At 46.6% G+C, this 14,195-nt stretch overlaps 1 protein-coding gene across 1 annotated transcript in view; it reads left to right on the top strand.

The window, feature by feature from the left end:
• Positions 1 to 14,195, top strand: part of Cfap61 (cilia and flagella associated protein 61) — a 297,138-nt gene that overhangs the window by 273,957 nt on the left and 8,986 nt on the right. Inside the window, 1 exon segment of the mRNA XM_028881858.2 lies at positions 10,574 to 10,664. Coding sequence (XP_028737691.1) covers positions 10,574 to 10,664 — 91 coding nt within the window.

Consider the following 14,195-nt stretch of genomic DNA (forward strand, 5'->3'; position numbering starts at 1 on the left):
ATTTAATCCAATTCTAGCCAAAGTGGTTGTCCTTATATTACCTAAAACTAAAAACAACTATTAATTAGATGTTATTTCTTTCCTTTGCATGGGTCTCTGACTATGGGGGGAGTTCATTCTGCGCCTGCAGTACATCCTGCAGAGGGTACACTTTACAAAGGCCTGGTGGCTGCAGGTGGCTTGTGGCCCCCAGGCCAGACCATATGGGTCTGGGTAATTTTTGCTCTGCACCCCAGTCTTTTACTTAAAATACAGAGTTCTCCAATGTGATCGCACATCCCTTCGAGTTGTAAAGAAAGAGCTCTAGATTTCACAGAAATGGAGAATGCCCTTTCACTGGGAGTGAAGAGTGTCCCTCCAGTGGCCAGCCAGCTGCATCCTGGCCATTCCCTCAGGTTTGCCTGCCCCTGTGCGCACAGTGTAAGTCCTCTCTATGGCACCCTCCCAAACCTGGCCTGGACACTGAAGTCAGGGAACACAGGCTTGAAAGCTTGGCTCTTTGGTCACCTCGTCATTAAATGTAACATGATAAAGAAATAAAATACCTAGTGACTGCCTTCATTCACTTTTGTTCCCTAGTAACACGAGACTTCCAAAAGGTGACAGAAATATAATGAAGAATAACTTAGGCCTTCACTTAGATTTTCTCTAAAAACAGCATATCACACTTGCTTCATAATTTTCTCTCCCATGCACCCCTTTACACACACACACAAACACACACACACAAATACACATACACACATACACAAACACACACACAATACACATACACACACATACACACAAACACACGCAATATACATACACACACACAAGCAAATACACACATATTCACACACAAATACACATACAATGCACACACACAAACACACACAATACACATACACACACACACACACACACACACACACTTACCTTCTCCATGGAAAAGACACAACTATTTCATATGACTTGAAGGCGAGTCTCCTATGTGAAACCCCTTGCTTCTGAATACTACCCTGTCTTCTAAGAATAACAGCATTCTTGCATTACTCCCACATGGGTCTCAGAATTGTATTTAATTTTTTTATTGAAATCGTTTATTTATTGTATGTTGGTATGTGTGTTTAGGTGCGCATTGCCACAGCACATGTGTGGCGTTCAGAGGACAACTTGTGGGAATCTCCTTCCAGCACAAGGATCCTGGAAATCCAACTCAGATTGTTAGTCTTGGTGGCAAGTGTTGTAAATCACTAAGCCACCCCTCTGGCCTAACCGTCAGAATTTAAAAAATGACATTACTTCAACACAGATTTGAATCTTCAGTCCTTTGAATCTTACTCACTGCCATCCTCTGGCCCTTCTTCTTACACAGGATGCCTTTTGGGAACTCCTTAAATGCCTTCTTTACTCAAACTTCTCCAACCGGGAACAATGCTATAGCCTTTTCTTTCCATGACTCTCACTTCTGAAAGCTGCGAGTCCACCTGGTCGTGCTAGCACACACCTTTAATCCCAGCACTCAGAAGGCAAAGGCAGGCAGATCTCTGTAAGTTAGAGGCTAGGCTGATCTAGATCGTGTATTCCAGGACAGCCAGGGTTACATTGTAAGACCCTGTAAGGGGGGGTGGGACAAAAAGCGGAAAAACAAAACCAAACTGCAAGTCCATAGTTCTGGAGAACCTTGCCACTCTGGTTTGCCTGTCATGTCCCCATTCTTTTCAGGTTGTGTGTCTTGGAAGGAGCCACAGGCCTGTACCCTCCTTGGCTATTGTATTAGGAGTCCTAGGATGCTGTCACCCTTTCATTCCTCCCATTAATGGAGTCACAGTAGAGCAGAGCTGGGCCTGCTTCCCTGGAAATGCACTCCCTTACCTCGGTAATTAGTCAGCGGTGCCTTGAGGCTGTGAAAGTATCGTGTTTTTCGTTGTTACCCCCCCCCGCCCCCCCCCACCACACACACACCATGTTAGAGTATCGATTGACTCTTCTAACCCGATTCAGGTATTACTGTGCTGCTGGCCAAATAGTGACTTTTCCCTAATTCCTTATTCATCCTATCTTCATCATTCTGAAGGCGGCCACAAGGAAGAAATACCCCTCCTTCCCTCTGTGTTTATTCGTTCATTCATTGTAGCGTGGGCTTTGGGGTTTTCAGTCGTCCACAGGTTGTAATCCGTTAACCACACTGTTGTGAGGCAGAGAATAGAAGCAGAACATTCTAATTACACTTCCATCCTTCAAGCAAGGGGTGGAGTTTAGTCCTTGCCTAGTCTGTGCAAGGTTTGATCCTCAGCACCGCAGAAAAGAGAAAGAGCACAGAGAAGACATGTCTGCCCCATTGTTAGATCTGCACACCCTAAATCCCTGGAGTCAGAGATGGGAAGAGCTGCTTCTGGTTTTTATTGTACCTACAAGACTCCCATGAAACCCAGGAGCACATTATTTTAAAAAGCCCATTGTGGAAGGGAATTCTGTCCAACATGCGTTTGTTACTTCACTCTTTTAAACGTGTCTGAAGTGTATCCTGTCTTCACTGGCTAATGGTATTTCTACTAAGCACTCTTAAAAATGTAGAGAGCAATTAATTTAACCAAAGGAAAAAAGAGACAACAAAATCTGTCTGGGGTTTTCTGGTCCTTGTGGCCTTGGTCTCTCAAAAGGCAATTCCTCCTGGCTCCTGCGAGTTTCCTGGGGCATTCTCTGTGCAAACAGACACTTTTTTGCTTCCCTTACAGAAAATAGATAGGAAATGGGTGAGGTTGGAGCAAGGCTGAGTGGCTCTGAGGCCTGACGTTAGCCGGGCTCCCGGTGGCCTAATTAAAGAAAACGACTGGGCTTTCTATGAAGAGGAGCAAAGTGAGAGGGAAAGGACAGGAAGGGGAGGCCAGAGCCTTAAGAGCATCCCTTTTCCTGCTGAGCCAAACTAAATGCCAACCTTGCCTCAGACCATTAGGCCTGAGCTTATATAGCATCAACATTAGTAGCTGGACAGCCATGGGCTGCTGGATTGTAGTGCTGACTAGATGAATGCTCCTACTAAATGGGAGATGCGCAAAGAAACATCAGAGATAAAATAAGGGGGGAGTACTTAGAACTGAAGCCCAGTCCCACCCCTGACTGTGGATGCCACAAGTGGTACCTACCAAAGTCAGCTCCCTTCACTGTTAATGGGTGGGCAGGTGATACCATATGCAGGTAAATGCCAACCGAAGCAAAATTTTTAGGTCTAAAGGCAGTGTGCATTTCTGCAACAAAGCCATTCACTCTGCAAGTCAGACAAGGAGTCAGAGAGCTCAGGATGGAATCCAGGCCATGGAGCTCCTGAGTTCCTGCGTCTTCACCCCAGCCCCCTTTCCCAGATGGTCACTGTAGCACAGCCAGCCATTTTGATTTACTTGGCTCATTCAACAAGTGAGCAGGTTCATTTAAGCAGGAAGTGTGGACTGTCCACCTCCTCAGAACAGAAATAACACCAAAGCAAACAAAACAAAGAACAACAAAAACCAGGCGGGAGAAAGAGGAGGAAAACGGGGCAGGAAGAGGGAAGGAAAGAAAGCAAACCAAGGCCTCAGTTTTATAATCGTCACTTAATTTATTCTTTCTTTCCACCAAGACTTCAGTGCAGAGAACCTCACAAAGACCCCTCATGACACCCCTCTTACGTTTACTGCTCTATAAAATTGCTGGTGAATTAATTCATGCTGATGTCCCTGGAGGGAGGGAGAACAGCCCCCGAGAAGAAAACCACAGTGGCAAAGGAAGGCGTTCTTTGAATTAAGCAGCCAACACGTATTTGAGCAATGTCTTTAGTTTCAGACTCCCCCAGGGAAGGGACTGGCAGCACCTTAGACTGAGGGGTAAGATAAGGGCGTTGGGAGGGACATCAGTGAGGAGGGTGGGCAAGGCTGAGTGGCGTCTGTGTCTCCTTGAACTCTGACAGCAAAGGTTTTGAGGGAAGGACCATCACTGCACCCATTTTAAAGTTGAAAGTGCTGAGGCTGGGCAGTGCAAGAGCCTCACTTGGGTGACACTAGGGTGTCAACAACTAACAAGCGGCCGTGCAGCAACAAGAAGAAAACTGTAGCTGGAGAGTTTCTCTCCGGGTCCCGCCGGGTCCCGCCAAGTCCCGCCAGTCCCGGAGCCCACTTATAAAATAAACACACCAACTCTAACATTATCTAAACTGCTTGGCCATTAGCTCAGGCCTATCATTGTCTAGCTCTTACTCTTATATTTAGCCCATTTTTATTAATCTATACTTTGCCACGTGGCTCGTGGCTTATTGGTACCTTATATCTTCCTTGTCCTGGCAGTGGCTCCACTCCAGTCCCTCCCTCTGCCTTCCTGTTCCCTCAATTCTCCTCTCTGTTAGTCCCACCTATACTTCCTGTCTGGCTACCGGCCAATCAGTGTTTATTTATACAGAGCGATATCCACAGCAGAAAAGGGATGTCAGTAAAGGAGGAACTGGGTGTAGCAGCATGCCTGAGCAGAGGTGGGCTGGCCCGCGTCACCCCGTGGCTTCCTGTGTCCACATCAGCAGGGCAGCCAAGGAGGCGCATCATTTTGATTGGCTTTGTCTCCATGGAGGTCATGGTCTGTGGCTGGATCCACAAGGATCTTAGACACATTTATCCCTCCCTCTCTCCCTCCTTCTCTCTCTCCCTCCCTCTCTCTCTCCCTCCCTGCTCCCTCCCTCCCTCGCCACCCCCCCCCCCCGTACTGGATTTGAATCCACGGCTCACTCATGCTAGGCATGCACTCTACAACTGAGCTACAGCCCCGGCTACAACACACGTTCCACCTTCTAAGTTTTCCTGAACTGGGTATCCAAGACTCTGAGAAACAGATGGACAGCAGATGGACAGCAGACAGAGATACTGGCTAATTCTCGGAAAGTATGGTTTCTGGTCAGGCATGGTGGCTAACACCAGACATGGCGGTTACTCGGGCGGTGGAGGGGGACTGCTGGAGCCCAGGAGTTTCCCCACAGAGGTGTTGTACTTCTCTCTGGGGCCAATGAGTGGGGCGCCCTACAGCGATGGTGTAGATCTGCTTTCCAGGTTGCCAGAGTCCCATCCAGTGTCTTTGTGTCTGTCAATAACCCAGGGCGCTGTGGATAAGGCTAATCAATGTCTCAATGATTGGGCCACATCGACCAGAAATGGTTAGCTAGGTTCCACAAGTTGACATTTCCCAGGGCTTCTTAGGTGCGGGTGTGTGGCTGGCAAAGGGAGAAACAGCAGTGGGCCTACCCCTGGCAAAGAAGCGGAAGTCACCTGTCCTCTTTAGATCCAGAGACTTGTGGCTGTCCTCCACATGCTACGTGTCATTATGAAGGTGGTGAATCTGAGACCCGCTCACTGTTTGTGGTTTCTAGGGAGGGATTCAGGTAGGAAGTTGTTCAGTGACTAGTCTTCCTTTTTTGTTTTGGTTTTTATTTCTTTGTTTTGGTTTTCTGGCTTTTTGAGACAGTGTCTCATTATGTAGCCCAGGCTGTCTTCAACTCGTGGCAATCCCCATGCCTCCACCTCCCAAATGGTAGAATTACAGATGCGAGCAACCTTGTCTGGTTTTCATCACCTGTTTTTGAGTATGAATTGGGAAACAAATTGGTACTTTTTCTTTTTAACTGACAATATTCAGGGAAAAATAAACGTCTCCCAAACTCTTCACTATCGAGACTGGGCTATGGTGTGTGGTCATGACAAGAACAGAAACAGACCTTAGCTCAGCAAGCAGGGCCAGTCCCTGACTCGCAGTGATTCAGCTCAGGATTCTTTTTACTCTCACATGGGGTCAGAGCAAGGTGCATTGAGCGGAAACTGTACTTACACATTGCATTTCAATCCACTCCCAGATCAGTGACTGGGGGCTCGACTTCCCTGGGGACGAGCAACAGCTTGCTCTGCCCCTAGTGTGCCTGGGCCTCCATGCTGCGTGTATGACGTGGGACTCATTTCCCCTTGTATCTCTTCACGTTACAATGGGCTTAGCAGGATCTCCATCAAGATCCCCCTTTCCAATGAAGGAAGTGAGTTAGCTGATGCCCAGAGATCCTTGGGGGAGGGGCACCATGACTGGTACCTTGAAGTAAAATCTCTCTCTCTGATGTCCTTATATCTGAGGAGACAACCCTCATCTGACCAATCACCCTTGCAGGAGGAGTTTGGTTAAATTCAACACTTGTCTAGTTTTCATGAAGAGCTCAGCATCCCGGCCATCCTCTTCCCCTCTCACACATCCTGGCAATGGATGGCTGAAGCCAAAGCTTGCCATAGAGGAGAGGGACAGATAAGTCTGACCCCTACCTTGCCAGGAGCTTCAATCTGAGGTCCCGCTGTGCTGGCTGCTGCAGGGACCCAGAACTCACAGCCTCTGAATGTGTGTGTGTTGGGGGCGGGGGTGTTGTGATACGTGATGTGTGTATGTGTGTGTTTGTGTGGTATGTGGTGTGTGTGGTGTGAATGTGTGTGTATATATGTAATGTGTGCATGGTGTGTGTATATTTATATGTAAGTATGTGTGGGGCATTTTCTTAATTAGAAATTGATGGGGAAGGGCCCAGCCTATTGTGGTGGTGTCATCCCTGGGCTGGTGGTCCTGGCCTCTATAAGAAAGCAGGCTGTCAGCCAGGCAATGGTGGCACTCACCTTTAATCCCAACACTTGGGAGGCAGAGTCAGGCGGATCTCTGTGAGTTCAAGGCCAGCCTGGTCTACAGAGTGAGATCCAGGACAGACATCAAAACAACACAGAGAAACCCTGTCTAAAAAAAAAAAAAAAGCAGCTGAGCAAGCCAGTAAGCAGTACCCCTCCATGGCCTCTGCATTGGTTCCTGCCTCCAGGTTCTTGCCTTGTTTTGAGTTTCTGTCCTGACGTTCTTCAGTGATGGGCTCTGATATGAAAGTGTAAGTCAAATAAACCCGTTCTTCCTAGACTTGTTTTTTTGCTGTTGTTGTTGTTTGTGGTGTTTCATTGCAGCAATAAAAACCCTAACTAAGACAAGGCCTTTAATCCCAGCACTTAGGAGGTAGAGATGGATAGATATCTGGTGAGTTAAAGGCCAGCCTGGTCTACTTGGCCAGTCAGGGCTACAAAGTAAGATTGCCTGTCTCAAAAACAGAAGGGAGGGATAAGAGAATACCTGTGAAGTGGAAGAAGGAGGCGTCACTGGAGGTTAAAAGACTAGCACATTTCATCCCGCTCACGAGTTTTCCCGTGTCTCACGCACCATCTGCTAAGGTGTGTGGTGAGAGCCTGTTTTTGAGGACGCCACATACTCTGGCTGCAGGACACAGAGAAATCAGTTTCAAACCAACCAGCAAACTTCTCCCCTCTTGGCTAGCTTTCATAATGCTGGGAGGTTCTGTGAACTTGTCGGGGAAGAGATGCCCACTGAGGCATTGGTGGCACAGATGTTATGGGGAGCTAACAGCTCTCTGGTAGGATTTGAGCTGGTGCTGTAATCCTGGTCAAAAGCCCATAGGCCCTTGGGTGGAACCTGTTATTGTTATTTTGCTAAATGGTCATGCTGTCAAATCACCTTCTAAATAATTGTTATACCAACAGCCCTGGGCTGCTCTCTGGTCAGAGAAGCTTCTCTGTGCAGTGGGAAGAAGTCAAGGGAGAGATGCATAACTGGTCAAAGTGCTGAGATGAAGAGACTGAGTGCTCATCCCTAAACAGAACAATGTCCACCCCTCCCCTAAGCCTGGAAAGAATATACAAGCCTGAGGATGGGAAGGGTGCTGTCAAACGCTGTATTTTGGACATGGCATGGCTACCACAGTCATTAAGTCAGTGGCTATGGTCACTTGCACAAGATCAAGCCAGCCAAAATTCTGGCAGAGGTATAGAGATTGTTTCCAGGCTCTACTCTATTGTGGAACTATTGGCAATTAAAAGCAGGTGGGGATGGAATCATTCGTTTTTGAGGATGTGGCCTCTAATAGGTTTCCAGTACTTCAGTGGATATCCTCATAACCATGCACATATGTAGGGGGAGTTTTCCTGTCCCAACCGCCTGCTCCCAAATAACCAACACAGAGACTTAAGATTACTAATAAATGCTCAGCCAATAGCTCAGGCTTGATCCTAAGTAGCTCTTACATCTTAACCCATTTCTATTAATCTATGTGCTGCCCCGAGTCTTGTGGCTTTTACCTCTGTCCCATTTTGTGTGTCTGACTCATTCTCTGGCTGGCTGGCAACTCCTCCGACCCCGCCCTTCCTCATCCCATCATTCTCAACAATTAGTGAAAAAAGAGGCCATGAATTTAAAGAGAATGAGGAAGCATATACGGCAGGGTTTAGACTCTCAACCTTCCTAATGCTGGGACCCTTTAATACATTCCTCATGTTGTGATGACCCCCAACCATAAAATTATTTTGTTTCTACTTCATGACTGTAATTTTGCTACTGTTATAAATCATAATGTAAATATCTGTGTTTTCCAATGGTCTTAGGTGACCCTCAACTCACAGGTTGAGAATGCTGGTTTAGAGGGAGAAAGGGGAAGGGGAAATGATGTAATTACATTAATCTCAAAAAAATGTTCATGGGCCCTAGGGGTGGGAACCTTGTACTCTTGTTTTGATGGATGGACATTGTGTCAAACTGCCTTCTAAATATTCGCTTATACTCATAGATGGATGGCACTGTCAGCTTTGATCAGGAAGGCTTTGTTGGCAGTGGGTGGCTGTTGATGCTCAAAATGTGAAAAATAAATGGCTGTTGAGTCTTGGCTTTTTAAGACAGGTTTTCACTTTGTAGCTCAGGCTGGCCACGAACTCATCCTATGGCCCAAGTTGACCCTGAACACCTCCTGGTCTCCTGATTCAGGCTCCTGAGAGTTGGGATTGCAGGTTTTCACCAACACATCCAACTCCTTCTCCCTTTCTTGATGCTGTGTATCTCAGGGCATTTTGCTATACTTAGCCTCCTTAGGCAGAATTGCATTCTAGGTTTAGGAAAGACAACTTAAAGCCATGCAGTCAAAATCGGGTAGAGTACAATGTACACTCAGTGAGTGACCTCTTACTTGATGCCTACTGTGTGCATTTGCCAAGCTCTGCACCCATGGGATAATGGTGGATGTGACCAGACACCTCCATTAGGGGTGGGTGACCTGTCCATCCTTCCCCTACAGACTGTCACCCTGCTTTTGTGACTCTCTGTCCCACCTTCCTAGGTGATCAGGGCTCCTTCCTACCTCCAGGAGTTTTACAATCTCCGGGTTCCTTCCTACCTCCAGGAGTTTTACAATCTCGCTTCCTACTCAGGCATGCTTTCCCCTCAGGTTTCCATGTGACTTCCTCTCCCTTCCCTTGGGTCTTGGCTCACCAAGCCATGGCCTCAGAATTGAGCCTCTCATTATCTTCTACCCCCACAGTTTCCGCGCTCTCTGCATCATTTAATTTTTTCCCCAATAAAGTCTTCTTTGTCTAACATACCGTCCATTCCTTAGTCATCGCAAGAATATAAGCTCCGTGTTGGAAGGGACATCTGTCCTTTGAGTCCCCACAGTTTTTCTAGTACCTGGAGGCATGGTGGGAGCATTGCGGGCAACGAACGGGTAGATGGTGTTGGTGGAGCTAAGGCTAGATGAACTACAGGCGGCGATTAAGCAGGGAATCGGGTCACAACTGAGTCCCGTGCAGACCCAAGCACTGACTCCTGTTATGTTTACCTGCTGGTGCCTGATAACCCTGGGGACTTACACCTCCGTTGCTCCTCTGGCTGGAAACCAGTTTCTTCTTCCTGTGTGCATACCCATGGCACTCGTGAACAACGGCAGAGTCAGCAAACTCATTTTCAGAGAGGAGTGTGACACCCATGGAGTCAGGCTCAGGCCCTGAGGGAGTTTGGTTTCCTGTCCCAAGATGCTTCACATTACAATATAGGAAAGGTTAAAATTCAGTAAATGTGCTTGGTTATTGCAAGAATGTATCAGATTTTCCACGAATGTATCACATTTGCGGGGATCCCTGGGAAGGACAGAGAGTCGTGTTGTGCTCCATATAAAGTGGGCATCTGTTCAGCCTCCAGTGACCAGTTAGTAGCCTGCACACAAAAGCACAGCTGCCCTGCACGCAGTTCAGGTAAGCATCAACTGAGCTGTGCAGAGTCCAGGCTGCGACACTGAGGTGGCCTGTTTTCTGCTCATTATTAATCCAGAAACCTTAATGACGAACAACATTTGTGTTATTTTCTACCCAAATTTAATCTGTTCATGCAGCAGTTCAGTCAATCCCGCAATCTGTTTTTCTCAAATGAGGGCAGATAATGGAGACGCCGTTCTTTACAAGTCTTCAGGCTTTTAAATTCTGATAAAATCAGGATTCTTCACTGGGTCCTGCCCCAGCTCTGAATTAAACCACTTTAAATGTAATTACGGAACCTGGCCTTCCATCAGGAACATCCATTTAAAACATTGATTGGCCAGGCTGCTCTGCGAGGCTCTTTATGAGCAAACGATTGCAAGGGGGCCAGAACTGTAATTTATCAAGGCAAAAAAGCAGGTAAATACTTTATTAGTGGTAATGAGAGGGTTGCCAGCTAACTGAATCTCTTCTTCCCTTACCAGCTACTTCACGGAGCCGTGGTGCATGGCCATCTTCCACGATCGTTTTATTGATCTCAGGAAAGAGTTGCGCCAAATCTTAAACTCCAAGCAGGTAAGCATGATTAATGGATATGTGGGTGTTATTCCTTGCAAATTGTAAGCAGTTGACAGCCGATGATCATTTGGACTTTCCCTGAATTCCCATCTCACAGTGGGTTTTTTTTTTTTTTTTTAGCACCCCTGTACTTCCTTAAATAAACTCTGGAGTCTATAAATGTAGACAGTAATGTTCAGGGGTAGTGACTTTCCTCAAATCCTTTTCTAGATAGTACATTGCTTTTGTATTTTTTTTTATGAGTAGCTTTGTCTTCATGATCGGATAACTAGGTTGGCTGAAAACTAGATATAAGTTGTTTTTACCTGCTGCCTAGAATGAAAATTGCATTCCTTTAGTTTTCTGTCTGTTATTGATGAGGGTACATGTGCGTGCATGCGTGCGTGTGCTTAAAAAAAAAAAAAAAAAAAAAAAAAAAAAAAAAAAACAGGTCTGGTGGCCTGTGTCTCTAATGCGGCTCTTTGGCAATGAAGCAGGAAGCTTGGGAGTTGATGATTCTCTGCTACATAGCAAGTTCCAGACTTGCCTAAGCTACACAAGACTGTCTCAAAAGACCTGCCTCCCCTCCCCCACCCCTCCAAAAAAAAAGAAATAAAAAAACCAAGAGAATCACCTCAGTGTCAGAATACACTAATTTTATAACTAACACATCTACCTAATATATAGAGAATTATCTGGAAGTTAGGCCTCATGTCCCAGAGGCTCCATGCTCGGCATATACCTCTGTGTAGAGAAGTGGGTATTTGTGAAACTACATGTTAATTCTCTTGATGAGAAAGTCTGAGGAAAGTTAGTATCTTTTCTCAAGGAGGTGGAATATCCATCCCAGACTCCACCTTGATTCAGAGAGACAATATGCCTGGGCCTTTATCAGTTTCTGTCTCCTTCTGATGTCTTAATGGATAATTCCTATGTCCTCTTCTGTCCCGGAACCTTCAGCCTTGCATGTCCTGTGGTAGAGCCTCCACACTGGACAGCCTAGGTGAAGTCGTTTATGTAGCCCTTACCATACTCAAGCCCCCCAGCTTACACCACCTCACTTAACGTAGCAAAACCCTGTGAGGTGGGTGGGGGCACCTCCTAGACCTTACACCAATGGAGACACTGAAATCAAATAACCCATGATAGGTTAGTTACATAGTAGTCTGGTTAACAAACTCAAAGTTCTCACTCTCCAGCTAGGAAAGGAGGCCCAGGGCCATACAGGGTCACGTCACTGTCTCATCTCCACCTCTCGGTTTCCAATGTGACTCCTCAGGAGCCTGTTCCGAAATGTAGGCAATTTACTAATCTGAACTAGATTCCAATCGGGAGCATAGATTTAGAGTTTAAATCAAAATGGCATGCTTTAGGGTCCACACAGGTCAAAGCCCAGCAGGTCAATGTCAGTAAGAAATATTGACATTGAAGAGTCACAGTCTCCAAAAGCACGGACGCTTCCCATCAGTCCACATGGCCTTGAGAGAGAAGCAATGTGAGTAAGTGTGGAAGTCAGACAGGGCTGGAGTCATTCCAACTGGAGTGTCTGTGTAGATACTCCCTGAACCCAAATGACATACCCTAAGGATACTGAAGTCTGTGTTCGGATGCTTGCGCCCCTTCTATAGACTGGAGCAGTGTTTGCATAGAACCTACACATTCTTCTGCATACATCAGATCGTCTGGAGATTCCTTAAATTGCCTACTAAAACATTGTGGAGCTTGAACCACACCATTTAGGGAATAATGAAAGGAAAAAAAACAACACATGGACACTGCCAATATAGGTGTAATGTCCTCCAAGTATTTTTGGTCCCTTGTTCACTGAATCTGCTGGTCTGAATCTGCTGGTGTGGGTCTGCTGGTATGAGTCTGCTGGTGTGGACCTGCTGATGTGAGTCTGCTGGTCTGAATCTGCTGATCTGAATCTGTTGGTGTGGATCTGCTGGTGTGAATCTGCTGGTGTGAGTCTGCTGGCGTGAATCTGCTGGTGTGAGTCTGCTGGTGTGGCTATGGAGAGCCAACTATATTAAAGATGAATACAGGGCACACAGGCCCTGAGCTCCATCCTGGAGCCTGGAGAAGGTCAGCTCAGGTTGAGATCTGAACCACCATAACAAACCTAGTGCTTACTGCCTCTCTATGTCCAACGCCTTGGACACCTCCCCTCCTCTCCCTGGAGCAAAGACTCATCTGTCCCCGAGTGACCCACTGAAGCTCTTTTAACCCCACACTTGAGCTCCTTGGTTAATGCTTTGCACAGCACTCGGGGGGTTTAGGATACACCTAGTGTCTTCTTGTTAGCAGCCTGTTTCTGGAGTAAATACTGGAAAGCAGAGAGCTTAAAAATATTTTAGCATAATTGTTACCAATAGACCATATTTTCTTTGATAACATTCATTTTAGCATAATTGTTACCAATAGACCATATTTTCTTTGATAAAATTCAATTTCCTAAAATATTGATTTTCCTGGGTTTAGAGGAATGAGAGAAGCCTGGGTGAACAGGTGAGCACAGAGGGTCCCTTAGGACAGTGAGACTATTCTGTATGATACCACGCCGTTTACACCACTGTCTAAACTCACGAAATACTGGACACAAGGAATGCTCTTAAGCATTAACAAGAATGCATCAATATTGAAGCAAGTGTTGAGAAAAAAAGAAATGGAAACTGTTAAACTTAGTGGCACCCATCACGTTTGACAGGACTCCTCAAGGCTCCCTCAAATTTTCATCCACAACCTGACATTGGCCGTGAGCCAGTCTGCTGTGCTGACTCAGGACAGGAGCGGCTTTTGACCTGTGCCAACAAGCATACTGAGGACTTGTAATAATTACTGTGGGTTTCTAGCCAGAGAGTGCGGCCTGCCTCCATGAGGGGCTAGGGGAAGAACTCACTGGGTACTGTTATGCTTTTAGCCTTTCCATTCACCAAGTGGGAACGCCACACAGAGAGGTGGTGTGCGACATGGTGGCTAGCGCTATTCAAATGTAGGGTCACTTTGGACAAACCTCAGATAGCCACAGAACAAGGCCCAGCCGTTCCATCTAGACAGACACTGGGAGAGTGACAAAAGGATTGTGTGACGCACGTGGGAGCAAAGGATGGTTCTGCCCATGCCAGCCACCACCACCTGAGGGTGGGGGTAGCCGCCACAGCACTGAAACTGGCAGGGCAAGTGATGGCCACATGGAGAGGCAGGAGTTTCATTTATGAGTCTAATAACAGAAAAATAAAAATGGTGGCTGCGTTAAAGAATAACGGTAATTCTTGTTCCTAAATATCGAGATGTTTGAACCCATTTTTATATCCCTTTCTGATTCATCACCAGAGTAGTGCTGGAGAGATAGCAAAGTGGTTAAGAGTGCCTGGGTTCTTCCAGAGGAGCCGAGTTCTGTCCCCAGCAGCCATGTCAGGAAGCTCATAGCCAACTGTAACTCCAGTTCCAGGGGATCTGACACTCTTGTTCTGGCCTCTGCAGAAGGAGCTTGCACACACATCACACACACAACACACACACACACACACACACACACACACACACACA

Source organism: Peromyscus leucopus, chromosome 4 (genome assembly GCF_004664715.2).
Source record: "Peromyscus leucopus breed LL Stock chromosome 4, UCI_PerLeu_2.1, whole genome shotgun sequence".
NCBI lineage: Eukaryota > Metazoa > Chordata > Mammalia > Rodentia > Cricetidae > Peromyscus > Peromyscus leucopus.